We start from the raw sequence: 14413 nt of genomic DNA, 5'->3' as shown, positions 1-14413 counted from the left end.
CTCTTTAAAACAGTACCTGCCACTGATCTAGAACTGAGGATGATAAAAAAATTAAAGCATTTTAAAATACTTTAAAGTCCTCTCAAGTTATTTAAAGGTTGGCAGCATTTCAATCTTACAAATGTTCAGTTGCTAAGTTCCACACTAAGAATAAAAATTTCAGTGTATCACTGACTTATTTAGGTCAAAAGAAAACAATTGTCTTTCAGATGTGCAACATGTACTGAGCAGTTGTTAAAAACCAGGCCATTGAACTAGGTGTTTTCAGAAGAGGCAAAAGAAACACAAAATGTATATTATCTCTGATCTCTGAAGAACTTACAGTCTAATTCTGTGACCATTAAACTTATTTATAGAGTAACAATCTCCAAACCCTTTTTTAATCACACATCCTTATTAGCAAGAACATTTTGTTATGCATCCCCAGTAGGTACAACAAGGTGTCTCAAAAATCTGGAATACCACATATACATATTTTCACATATGTATACATATACATACATCTAGATATAAAATGGCATTTATGCATTACTGGACCAACATGTCCATTGTAAAATGTACAAAAAATAGAAATAAAAAAGGAAAAATAAACAATAGGTATAAAATAATTTCTTTTACTTAACTGTGCAAAAATCTTTTTGCTCCCACTAATTACTAAGTGTAAAAATTTAATAAGCTTGGTTCTAATATTTCAGTTTATTTGGAAACTTGGTTTTAGTGACTTTCATATATGAAAAAGATGCTTATAAAAGAGAGATAAATCCAAATGCATATCAATGCCTGTGCTTGCTCATTTATAATGTTCATTTTCTAATCCTATCTACAAATTATACAAAGGTTTTTAAATTGAAGTTTTGTTAGCAAATTTCCACTTTCCCTGGAAACAATCAATCGGTTTTGGAAACTAATCAGAAGATATACATTTGTTAAATATAATTTTAACAAATAGGTACAATACCACTGAAAACTCTTCATTTGGAAAATTTTTAATTGAAATCTGTTTCCAAGTTTTTGAAATTTGCTTAAATATTTCTATAAAGGACATTTATTGAAGGAAGGAAGGAAGGAAGAAGGGAAGGGAGAGAAAAAGGAAAAGAGAGAAAGAAAAAATAATGCAAAACATCTCTCAAAGGTTGTTTATTTAATTTCAAAACCCTTCTCTAGCATGTCTTTTTCAATTATTTTCTCCTTCATTGTTAAAATGTTAATTTGACCTTGAAGAGATATATTAAATGTGTTCACTTAAAAAAAATTTCTAGGCAGCAAAACATGACAGTTACCTGCAAGAGAAAAAAAAATGCAAATCAGGAATATTTGTCTTTTTTCCTGAAAGAAAGTTCATTACTCAGTTTTCTTTTACTAACAGTTAAGAGATCATCAGTGAACTTCATGGTTACCCTCCTGCCCATGACACCCCACCCCCACCTCACCCTCATTGTCCTTTTATGAATCTGTCTAGATCATCATTATTTTTACCAAGGAATGTGAGTGGTGGAGAGCTCATGCCCATAGTGGGAATCAGAGGATTGTCATGGAAGTCATTTCCCAGTTAGCTTTTGCTCCTTTACAGGCCTCTTTTTAAGGTACCTCTTTGTTTTGTAAGGGTTTATTTAATTAAAATCAAATATTATAACCTGTTTGGTTAAAATCAATCATTATAAGCTATTTGTTTAAAATCAAATATTATAACCCTTTAATCCAGTACATTACAAGTAGGAGCACCACTGTCAACCCCTGTGTGTTATAGGATTCATGTTCATTTTGCAGGGACTTTGCCTTACTTTAGTGACGTGTGATCATTTGAGATTTAGGTGGAGTGAGGTTATCAGTGCCAATGTATATATATTAAACATTATAGAATATTAATTTTTTAAAAGAAAAATTAATGGAAGCTTTATTTTTCCCCATACGCCAATGGATCACCTCTGTGTGGCATGTACTCAGATTGGTAGACCAGTCTTTAGAACATTGATAGAACATTCTTTAAAATTTCAGTTCAACACCTTGATTATCTTAGACTATAAATATATATATATATATATATGTGTGTGTGTGTGTGTGTGTGTGTATATATATATATATACATATATATATATGTATATATATATATATATATAAAACTCAAAGCAATATATTCTTCAAACTAGAGGTGAATTAATCCACCTCACTCTCTTCCTATCTAGGGTCACTGGGTACCATAAGCCTGACATTATTCCCTTTGCTACTATCTTCTGCTGTTTGGTAAAACTAGGGACTGAGGTAAGAACTCTCAGCTTCTTACAGGTTTTTGTTTGTAACCCAACTTACCTGATCACAAGCTCTATGAGGATAGTTCTCCCTTCTACACTGTGGTTTCCATTTATCATGGGTTAGCAAAAGAAATTAAATGGAAATTTTGGGGGAGTTTTGCAAGAACTGCAGATGACGCACTAAGACCTAACAACAGGGAGTCTCTGACCCAATACTTAATCCGAATTTTACAAGGTACTGTAAACACCCCATAAAAGAGAAAGAAAAGAGTTCAGACATTTTCTCTGGTAAGAGAAGGTCAAAAAATTTTATACAGATTTTCCAGAATGTGGGGGCATCCTGTTCCTAACTCCACCACAATGTGGAAGGGATAGATGTAGTACAGTGTTTTGTACAAAGTAGACACTTAGGTTTGTTATATTGAACTGCCTGCCCATGAAGGTCATTTGGTGGAGACCAGGATCTAAATCCTGCCTTCAATATTGACTATGTAGCCACAGACAAGTCATTTAATCTGTCGGAACCTCAGTTTCCACATCAGTAAAATGAGAATAATAATAGCAGTAGCATCAACTTTATTTTATTTATTTAAGTTTTAAGGCTTTTGCAAGGCAGTGGGGTTAAGTGGCTTGTCCAAGGCCACACAGCTAGGTAATCATTAAGTGTCTGAGGTCAGATTTGAATTCAGGCCCTCCTGACTCCAGGGCCAGTGCTCTAACCACCACCTAGATGCCCCAAAATAGCACTGTAGTAGCATCAACTTTAAAAGGTTTTTGTGAAGACCAAATATGATGAAACATGTAAAATATTATTTTAAACATCAGCATGTATTAAACTCAGCAAAGAAAATAAAGGAAATGAGATATTCTCTTCTCTCTTTCTCTACATTTATTTCCCCTAGTCCTAGTTCACATTAGTGCTTTTTTATTTTTTTAATTTAAGGCAATGGGGTAGTGACTTGCCCAAGGTCACACAGCCAGACCATTATTAAGTGCCTGATACTGAATTTGAAATCAGGTCCTCCTGACTCCAGGATGGGTGCTCTATCCACCTAGCTGCCTTTCTCATTAGTATTGCAAAAGGAAGGTGTCCTCCTCTGCCTGAACCCTCAGGGTTCACTCCCTTCTCTGATGTTGACTGGGGAAGGGAAGGGGGAACTATCCCTGTGGTTTCCATACTCCAGCTGTTGGACTCCCAAGTTTAAAAGGAAAGATTCTCTAACTTTCAGAGTAGGGAGTCAATCTAGCCTCTCTTCTGCTGACCTTGGGGACCCTAGAAAGAGAGGCTTTCTTTGCATCTTCAATAATCCAGAGGCAGAGGAAATCATTATGTTACAAACACATACACACCTGCACAAATTTGGCTGAATATCAATACAAGTTGCAGAACACAAATGTCTCCCCCAAACTTCTCTACATATTGTCAATGAACTGAGCTTTACAACAGACCTTATTAAGAGCTTCCTGAACTATAGCTTCACTCTCATTGTCCAGAGCAGAGGTGGCCATGTCCAAAAGCAGAATCCTAGGGTTTCGGATCAGAGCTCGTGCAATAGCGATCCTCTGTTTTTGGCCTCCACTCATTTGTCCTCCACCTTCACCAACAAAGGTATCAAATTTCTAAGACAAGAGACAAGAGTTAAAATGAAAGGTAGGTAGCCTTTGGTATATGACAATGACTCAGTAGATGTATTCTTTCATACTATGTCCTACTCAGGTTTTGAGTTTCCTAGCTTGAACTTCCCTGGGGGAAAAATTTTCTCCTTTCAGAAAAACAGGTTATGTTCTAATCAATATTTTGGGGCATGTGCAAGGTAAATAAATTGATTCATTCTTTCATTCTCAGGGTTGCCAGGCTATACAAACAACCCCTCACTGAGGCCAGTATCAAATAAAACTCTATAGTGAAAGTAAAAATTGATCAGGGTCCTGAAAAATCACCTTAGAAGATTCTGACACAAATCAAATCCTAGTCTCTTCTTTCTAGGTAGAAAACTCAGCAAAACACAATTCTCCCAATTGTTTTTCTGCTGTGAAAGAAAAAGCAATCACAGCATAATCTCTTTTATCATGATTTATACTATATAATTATGTTATGTTATACTTGATATTCTGAAAACAGAGACATTTTTCTTTTTATTTTGTTATTTCTGTTGTCCAGCACAAGATCTATTAGTAATTAACACATAGAAGGCAGATAAAACAATGAATCTGGAGTCAGGAAGACTTGAGTTCAAATCTCTCTTCAGACACTTATTAGTAGTATGACCCTAGTCAAGTCACTTTAATCTTTTCTAGCTCAATTTCCCCATTTGTAAATGAGAATAATAATAGCACCAGTCTCCCAGGGTTGTTGCAAACAACAAATGAGATAATATTTATAAAATGTTCTGAAACATTAAAATGCTATAAAAATTCTAGCTATTATTATTATTATTATTATTAATTTCCTTAGAAAATACTTGTTCACTTGAATTGAATGAATTAAACACAGATTTTTACTGAGTACATACGTACCCTCTATCTGCTTCAATACACTAGATACTCCAAATAGTGGGCACATTAGCCTAACTTTAATTTTCTGTAAGAAAATAAAAATATACAATACGATGAATGGACTTGAAAAAATGATTACTATTCATCACATCTTTGCTACATGAGGATAGAAAAACTCAAGCTCAAAGTCATAGCATCTGCTCTGTAAGTTAAGGTACCAGTCACTAGACACTTTCCCTACTTATTTTTAGATCAATAACATTATTTCAAACATCATCATTCCTTTAAAAAAAGATAGATGTGGAAGGAGAAAAATTGTTGAACATATGAGTTTTGTAATTGATTAACCATGATGGCCAGAGCTATAGTTAGTGATTTTTGTCCCTAGACAAGCAACCTGAACTAGTCCTGGGGCAAGAAGCATAAAATCCCTCAAATCAAGTCTTTAAGACAAAATTAGTTGATTGTATGAGACCTCATGACATTGTTCCTTGGGGTAGAAGCAGACCAAAGCTGGGAAAGGGCTCAAAGAAGGGGTCATCTGACAGTTCCTATTTTAACCAATTGTTTCTGTTGAATAGGTGCTAAGCTAGCTGTTTTACTAAAGATAGTAAATTCTACAGCATTCCCTAAATTTCTGAGACAAAGACCTGATTGATGTATCTTTGTTATAGCTCTGAAGACAACTTACCAACCTTGAACAATAAAAATTGAACTACAAAAACCATTATACCAGTTATTTTCAAATGACCACTCTTAAGAATTTCCATTTTATCAAGTTAGTGAAGTCATAGCCATGTTCAATGGCATAGAAATAAAGTCATTTAAATTTGGAGAAATTAATTTTTTTCAGAACATGATTTAAATAGCATAGAATTTGTAACACATAAGACCTGAGTTCTTTAAAATGAGATAGTTGGACAAAATGATCTCTAAGTCCTCTTAGTGTTTTAAAAATTCATTCACTCATTGAATAAACATTCATTAAAGAACTAATATGTACAAGGTATTGGGGAAACAAATGCACGAACAGAAGTCATTGCCCTCAAGGAGCTTACATTTTATCAGGTGAATTTATGATTTAAAAAATATTCTTCCCTTCTTCGTAAGTTTTGTTGGAATTATATCACAGGATTGACAAATAATTTTTCAGACAAAAAGAGAGAATTGTGAATGGAGCTAGGTAATCCCATGTCGATCTGAAGTACTACTATTAAAGCAATGAAGGGTATTGAAGTTTTTAAAAAAATGTTACTTCCACCTCTCAAATACATCTTTTCAATGATTGACTCTCATGCCTGGAATGCTCTCTATACTTATCTCAGTCTTTTGACTTCCCTGGCTTCCTTCTGGTCTCTGCTCAAATCCCACCTCTTCATAAGAGAACTTTCCCAGTCCTACTTGATACTAGTGCATTCTCTCTTAGATTATCTTTCAATTGATCTTTATTTATATTGCATATACATAGTTTTTTCGCATAATGTCTCTTCCATTTCTCTGTGAGCTCCTTGAGGGCATGGACTGTTTTTGTCTTTGTATCACAGAGCTTAGCACAATTCCTGGACCACCATTAATGCTTAAATTCCTATGGATTTGATCTGCTGGTTTTCATTAGAATTTTTTTCCATGTTATTACTTATTCCTATTATTATTAGTCGTAATTTATCTTAAGACATAGATGTGCATTCAAGGTTGAAATGGAAAGAAAAGTGATTACTATTCATTGTTTAGATGAAACAGATGTGAGGCAGACAGTACCAATGGCAAATTCATGATAAAATTATAGATGTTGGCTTCTTTGGCAGCTTTGATGATGTCTTCCATGGTTGCATCTTCCCTGCCATAGCGAATGTTCTCTGCAATTGTAGTAGAGAACAGGACTGGTTCTTGTTCAACAATTCCAATATGGGATCGGAGCCATTGAATATTAAGAGAACGAATATCATGTCCATCTAGGGTGACCTGTAGAATATAGAAACATAGTCACCATTGAGATCTCTTCCAGTGAAGTGAGCCTTAACATTTTATCACAGAAATATAGAAGGGCCCTCAAAGATTCCCAAAGAAAATACTTTGTAAACTATATAGCATTTTGCAACTTTCCTAGTATTGATATACAGATTAGGACCTCTTGGGAAGTGAGCTCTTCATCACTGGAGGTTTTCAAGGAATGATTAGATGACCACAGTTGAATATATAATAGAGGCAATTCAAGCTTTGATCAGGGGTTAGATTAGATGACCTCTAAATTCCCTTGTAATCAAATTATTCCAAGAGTCAACATAATTAAATCATTATAAGATTTGCTATAATGGGGCTTTCACTAAGGTGATTTAAGTCTAACTTAATTTAGTAAATAGCAAGTACCTATCAAGTACAAGACTCTTCAGAATAGTTTGTTTCAAAACATGGACTGTGTAATTACCATCTAATTCAACAAATTTATTCTGGTGCTGTACAAGTTTTTTTTTTTTAATCCATAGAGCAAAAAACATCTAAACTTCCTCTGGCAGAGCAAGTAAAATGGCTGTAAATGTCAGTCATTAAAGAATTACAAGATTTAAAAAGAATTTAAAGTAAGTATCACACCCAGGACAATACAGAGGGACACATTGTATGCAAATCAGTAACAACATAAAAGTAAGAAACTTTGAAGAACTTGAGTAAAGAATGTCAACAGGAAAATGTAAGATCATAAAACAAGTTGTCCTGGTCTCTTAGCAATAGCAATGAATGACAGGTAGATAGTCCAAATGCTCCACTGTAATTTTTATAATATCAAGAGAAATTGAGAAAGAGCTCTTGTACTTTGGATAGAAAAACTGTGATGAACTTATAAGAAGACAAGAGGAGAGAGGCACATGATGGGACAGACATGATGGGTATAGATAGCTGTTATCCTCTTTTTGGCAGGAATACTCACATTGATGAGAACACAGATACGCTTGAGGAAGTAGGGATTTTGAATGTCTATTATCCTTAAACTAAAACCATGTTGTTATTCAAGTTTCATTTTCAAAGAGAATCAATGACATCATGGGTGATGTCTTGACTTGGTTTTGAATTGGAGTTGAGACAGTGTTGAACAAAGTCATAAGCCTTAGTCTCTTTTCCAGAGTCAAAGAAATCCAATGTCAGGACAATAGTAAAGACAATTGGCAATGGTTCAGGATACAGGAGATAACTTTGGAGTCTTTGATATTTGACCAAGCTCTAAGTACACTACAATTGTGGCCATTGGAACAAATTGTTCTTATCCACCCATTCTGGGGGACAGAGAAGAAAGGTCTTCACATACTTGGGGTTGTCATCTTTATAACTCACTGATGGGTTTGAGGACTATCAGTTACCCTCAAAATGGTTGAGATGGTATTACTGGAGCAGAGCATGGCTACTGAGCAAGTTATAACTTCTTGCAGTCACAATAGTCTGATAACAGATAAACACCAAAGGTGGATAAGCAGCCCTGAAAAGACTTGGTAGTCCTCACATCAGAGGCGTTAATCTTTTCCAAATTCCCCAATGTCCTTTTAGGGCATTGTTAAATAATCAAAATATGAAGGTCAAAAGCCACAACCCTGGTAAGTAATTATCACCATTCTAGGTATGAATTCTACAGTAAATTTTGTTTTTGATAATATATACAGATACTTTGCTATTGTAAACCATTGTAATCTCAAAGTCATCAATCAAGTACCATCTGCAAAAACAGTGCCCATTTTATGTCCTGTAAACTGTGGATGCTTTTCAGATAAGAGGAACAAGAATCATGAAAAGTGAGACATCATGCCTGTGAAAAATGAGGTCGCTTTTTATTGCCAACTTCTTTTCTATTTGTTGAAAAAAAAAATGCAGTTCTCCAGAGTGTGACAGCACAAGAAATTTCACAGGAATCATTAATAATGTGTGTTCAAATGTGCTTGTCATCCAGAATCAGAGAGGACTATGTCTGTCAACATGACTTTCTGCTCCTTGCTAAGCTTTCAGCTAGTTGGTCTGGAGAGTCCGAAGCAGGACCTCAAATTCATGCCAAATAATATCAATTGAATGGACTGGGAAAAGTAAGCCTGGAGCAAAGAAGCCTTAGAAATGGATTTGATAGCTATCCTCTAGATGTTTGAAGGACAGACATGTAGAAGAGAGATTGACTGGTCTGTTGAACCCCACATTGCTAAATCAGGAACCAAGAGGTCACCTTAGGTTTGATGTAAAGAAAACTTTGAGCCATTATTAGTTCTACAAAACGAGAATGGGCTGCCTTTGGAGATGGTGACTGCCTCTCTCTAGTGATTTTGTAAACTGTAAATAGGATTCTTGGTCAGGTGTGATCTGGATACAATGTCCACTGAGAATGTATGATTCTTTTTTTTTTTTTTTGCAAGGCAAATGGGGTTAAGTGGCTTGCCCAAAGCCCCACAACTAGGTAATTATTAAGTGTCTGAGGCTGGATTTGAACTCAGGTACTCCTGACTTCAGGGCCAGTGCTCTATCCACTGCGCCACCTAGCTTCCTGCAAGAATGTATGATTCTGTAATTCTATGACACATCTAAGACTAAATTTGGGAAATTACATAAACTTTTGGGGAAAATACCCAGTACTATTAAGAATAATTTCCAATTTGTAACTGAATCTTTCATTTAAAATCTATATAAATTTGCTACTTTTGTTCAGTCATGTTTGATTCTTCAGGACCCCATTTGGGATTTTCTTGGCAAAAATACTAGAATGGTTTGTTATTTCCTCCTCCAGTTCATTTTACAAATGAAGAAACTGAATCAAACACAGTGGAGTGACTTACCCAGGGTCATATGCCTAGTAAGTATCTGAGTTTGAATTTGAACTCAGGTCTTCCTGACTCCAGATTAGGCTTTCTATTCACTGTGCCACCTAGCTGTCCTATATAAACTTAACCTTAACCCTTTTTGCCATCCCCAAGATGTTAGGTGCTTCCATTGATACTGAGAAAATGCCTTCTACCAGTGCAGATCACTAACTGTTTTATAATCCATAAACTTAGAGATTTGCATGGGATCATGCAAAGTTAAGCACTTATCTGTTATTATACAACCAGTATATATCAGACAGAAAGACTTGACCACAGATCTTCTTGAGTAAAAAGTCAGCTTTCTGTCTGTTACTTTGTGCTGTCTCTAACTCTTAGAAACTTAGGTGTTAATTTTCTCCTTCATACATTTTGAGTTTCTATAACTTAGGCAAACAATTTATGCAAACACAGAAAATGTCTAGGAAGTTTAGTCTTTATAATGGAATGGTAAAAATTTCAGACCTTCTTTAAACAACGGGTTGGATAATTTTGATTTTACTGACCTTCAAGGACACTTGTCTAAATTCACAGCAAAGAATTAGACAAGTTGTCCTAATTCAGCGAGTTTAATTAAAATGTTTGACTCAGGAGTGTCTACACAGACCCAGTGTAGACTAAAATTATTGTGGTCAAAGCATTCAAGCCCAACTTCCAAAGGATTTTCCATACACAGAAGAGTTTTCTTGAAGAAACTCACCATGCCTTCACTGGGATCATAGAATCTCTGAATCAGTTGCATTGCTGTACTCTTCCCAGCCCCACTGGGTCCTACAATAGCTGTTGTCTCTCCAGATTTTATTACCATGCTAAGGTTATCTATAATCTGAAGAAAAAATAAAGCACAGGTTAATTTTATGATTAATATCACATAATCAGACATAGGATAAACAGATGCATAAATCAACATTCACTCATTTCTCTACACACACACACACACACACACACACAGACTGATACTGGATTGTGCCAATATTCACATTTTGACTTAATTCAATTGCTTATTTATGATGACTGCTATTAGTGCATAGAAATATTTGTTTTAGTCAACAGAGTATTGTTACATTGTTATTGTTGGTGCCTGTAATTAATATTTTTTAAAAGAAATCTTTTCTATGAAAACCTCAAAATGAGGTAGTTTTTTTTAAAGCAATCAAAACATTAAGACAAATTGTCATAGAAATGTGATTTCCTAATTTGCAGGTTATTGTTATATATTAAGGATTTTGTGTATTTTTGTCATGATTCTATGAAATATTTTAAGATTATATTCTGGTTAATGTCTACATTAAAGAACAACATCATAATTATATTTATGTTAAGCCAATCATTTAAATCTAGGGGAGAAAATTAAACAGAAAGCATTCTTGATTATAGCCTTTAATAATTCAAAATGAGGATTTTAAAATATGGTTACATTTTATTAATATTTCATTTCAAACCCAGAGAAATAATTCTAGCTAATATATATGCATATATATGTGTGTGTGTTTGTATGTTCTTATTCTAATGTGTTCATGTTCTAATAGCTTCAGTCAAGATTAGACAAATAAGTAAGCCTAATCTATTTATTAGATTAGATAGAAGTCTAAACAGAAATATAATCCTTGAATTCTCATTCAAAAGCATTCATTGACAAATCACAATGATGTTTTTTATCACAGGTATCTGATTTTTAGTCATTATTTATTTATATGTTTTACATATTTACATACAAGACAAATAATTTTTTGAGCTTTTTGTATTATCAATAATAAGGATCATGTAAATTACAGACTCTATGTTTCTATGTAGCTCATATAATCTATGCTTATATCTATATTGAGATATATATTGTATGCATTATGATAATTTTCTTCTTTATCTTCCATAACACTTAGCCTAATGTTTGTTGCTAGAGGGCTGTGAAGCCTCACTGTTATGGGAGGGAAACCACATCCATAAGGCCAAGGACTCCCACAGCATCCAGCCATCAGAAGTCCTATTTCCTACTCATCAGGCCAAGGAGTGAAGTGATTCTGGAAAAAGCAGTGAGAAGGATGTCTTTACACAATATTTCTCTCACTATAATCAACATAATAGGCATATCATCATATATATGGTCCTTTTTAGAACACAAAGGATAATTATTATTAGTAGCTGTTAAATTCATGCATGTTACCTTACGCCAGTTAAGGAACATTCAAAATAAGGACAAGTAGTTAGAGCTCCTCTGTCAACAAAGAAGAACCAAGTTTAGCTGCTATGGCTTGAAAAGATCTTGATTTCCTTGAAGGGTCATTGCTTTGATGTTTTCCCTGACCTCTGTAAGGTCAGGGACCCTCTTGTTAGAGGGTGCTGGATCATCCCTCTATCTGTTAAGGCAGTGTAGTAACTCAGAGACACTTGCCCATCACTAGAACTTCTGAGCTGGAAGCCCGTGTGAACCTGCCCTTCCATTAAAAGAGCAATTGGAGGCAGCAGATGTATCTCTTTGCCATCTCACACACCCAGCAACTCAGGATAAGGCACTTTCCTGGAATCCCAGGGAAGTTGAGAGATGAAACTTTTCTTGCATTGTCTATGAATACTATGTACCTCATATGATCATTGCCAATAGAATGACATGGCCTGTGTGACTAGTTGCAGCAACATCCCCGTGGGCTTGACTGATCCCAAAGTACTGGTAGTCTGTATTCTATTCAAGGCCCGTGTGTGAATAGAGAACACAGAAGAATGTTTGAAGGGAGTAACCAGAGAGGCAATTGCACAATCCTTAAGTCATTTCCAGAAAGTTGCCAATAAATCACTCCACGCCCAGAAACAATCAAACTTCAAGGGAACCAACCTTATTGTGGGCTTCTGAAAATTATTAATCAAACAAGAAGATTGTATTATGTTAATAAATAATATTTGTCACAAGACGATAATCACCTTGACCTCAGGTCTGGAAGGATAATGGAAGGTCACGTTGTGGAATTGAATTTCACCCTTCACTCTATCCAGCTTGTAACCATCTTCTGACATACAGTCAATGATTGGTTTCTGAAGCAGAATGGGCAGGATTAAATGATCAAAAAGTAGGAGTTCAGGGTTTAACCCTGAAACCTCAAACTGACTTGGGATTTATTATTTGAAAAAAAATCCTATGCCTGGTGGTCAACCTCATCCATTTTTGGGTATGAGTTCATCCCTAGTTTTGCCTGAACTATGCTATGACCCCAGTAAAATCCACCAAGATGGTCCTATCCATCAAAGAGGGAGCTTTACAAGGTTCCTTTCTTTCTATGCACATAGGCTAGATAACCTACTAACTGATTTCATTTTAATTTCCTGATATATCCTGAAACTAACTATTAATAATGGTTAGAGCATAAAACTACTAGAGTTCATGTGTGCAAAGTGAAGCACGTTTTTTCATTTTATTTTTCTTGTTTTTTTTCTTTGGAAGATGGCTAATATGAAACTCTGTTAATACCCATAATAGAGGATATCCTACTGCATACTTTTTTCAATGGGTGGGGAAAAGCCTGGGGTGGGGGGAAGGGAAAGAATTTAAATGAATACTAAAAATAAGATTTTTTTTAAAAAAAGAAAAAGAAAAATACTGGTGTTCTCTGAAATGAACTTCAGTGTCATCTAAATGCTGGTGAGGGTCAGTAGATAATGTTGTTAGGAGTGTCTAGTTTCAATCTTACTTCAATATTAAGATGACAGTTCTTCAAGATGGCACAATGAACAAATGTTGGGTTTAGTGTCAGGAGAATCTAAGTTTGTATTCTGCCTCAGACATTATCTCTCTGACCCTGACTGAGCAAATCATTTATGAGCAACAAGATAATATATATCACTCCTTGTCACCTGGTTGTTATCCTATTGCCTATAAACATGCTGATATCTCCCCAATCATACAAAAAAAAAAAAACCTCCTTGTTTGATCCCTGCTAGCTATTGTCCTCACATCTCTTGTCTTTTGTCACTAAACTCATTGAGGTCTTTTTTTCTATATCTCCATTTCCTCTCCTCTCACTCTCTTTTAAACTCTAAAGCTTGGCTTCCAGCCTGATCATTCAACTAAAATTGTCCCTCCGCAATTACTAATGCTCTCTTAATCTAAAGACATTTTTCTCAGTTCTTCTCCTTCTTGGCCTCTCTGCATCCTCTGACACCATTGACCACCCTCTTTTCCTTGATATTCTTGTCTTGTTCTGACCACTTCCTTTCTGGATCTTAACCTAGATTGTTTCCATTATCAGTAGATCTCTCCAAAGGGTCTGTCATAGGTATGCTTCTGGTCTTCTTGATGCTCTTTCACTTAGTGACCTCATCAGCTCCTAAAGATTCAATGATCATCACTATAAAGATGATTCCTCGAACCCCTGATCCCCCCTAATCTTTCTTGATTCCCAGGAGTCTCTTGCTACTTCCTGGACATATCCAAACTGGAAGCACCACAGGCATCTTAAATTCAAGATGTCCTAAACTCTACTTAGTTCTAGGGGAAATAAAGACAAAAGGATATTGTACCACCCTATCTCCAGTTCTAGCTAAAAATCTCATCTTTATAAAAAGCATTTCCAATTCTCCTTGATGCCATACCTTCCTTCTGATGATTATCTCCAATTTATCTGGTATATATCTTATTGTATATAAGTTGTCTTTCACATTAGACATGTGAACTCTGAAAGCATTGTTTGTAACTTTTACTTTATTTTTTGATGTGTGAACAGAGCTTACCACAGTGACTAGCATATAGAAAATATTTAATATTTAATATTTAATAAATTGGCTGACTGATGTTAATTATATCAGCATGAGTAAATCACATTACCTCTCTTGACCTCAGTTTCTCTACTTTATAAAATA

The 14413-nt window shown here is 35.1% G+C and overlaps 1 protein-coding gene across 4 annotated transcripts in view; it reads right to left on the bottom strand.

The window, feature by feature from the left end:
- Nucleotides 1-14413, bottom strand: part of LOC141507788 (bile salt export pump-like) — a 157461-nt gene that overhangs the window by 49833 nt on the left and 93215 nt on the right. For 2 of the 4 annotated variants that reach the window (XM_074215772.1, XM_074215774.1), the window contains exons 2-5: nt 12482-12592; nt 10269-10394; nt 6504-6707; nt 3699-3869 (exon numbers count right to left, since the gene is read on the bottom strand). In XM_074215772.1, the coding sequence (XP_074071873.1) occupies nt 3699-3869; nt 6504-6707; nt 10269-10394; nt 12482-12574 (594 nt within the window). In that variant the 5' untranslated portion in view covers nt 12575-12592. The remainder of the gene's footprint in view (nt 1-3698; nt 3870-6503; nt 6708-10268; nt 10395-12481; nt 12593-14413) is intronic. The other 2 variants (XM_074215773.1, XM_074215775.1) reach the window with 2 other exon arrangements.

Source organism: Macrotis lagotis, chromosome 1 (assembly GCF_037893015.1).
Source record: "Macrotis lagotis isolate mMagLag1 chromosome 1, bilby.v1.9.chrom.fasta, whole genome shotgun sequence".
Classification (NCBI taxonomy): Eukaryota; Metazoa; Chordata; class Mammalia; order Peramelemorphia; family Peramelidae; genus Macrotis; species Macrotis lagotis.
This window is presented reverse-complemented; position numbering and strand designations above follow the sequence as displayed.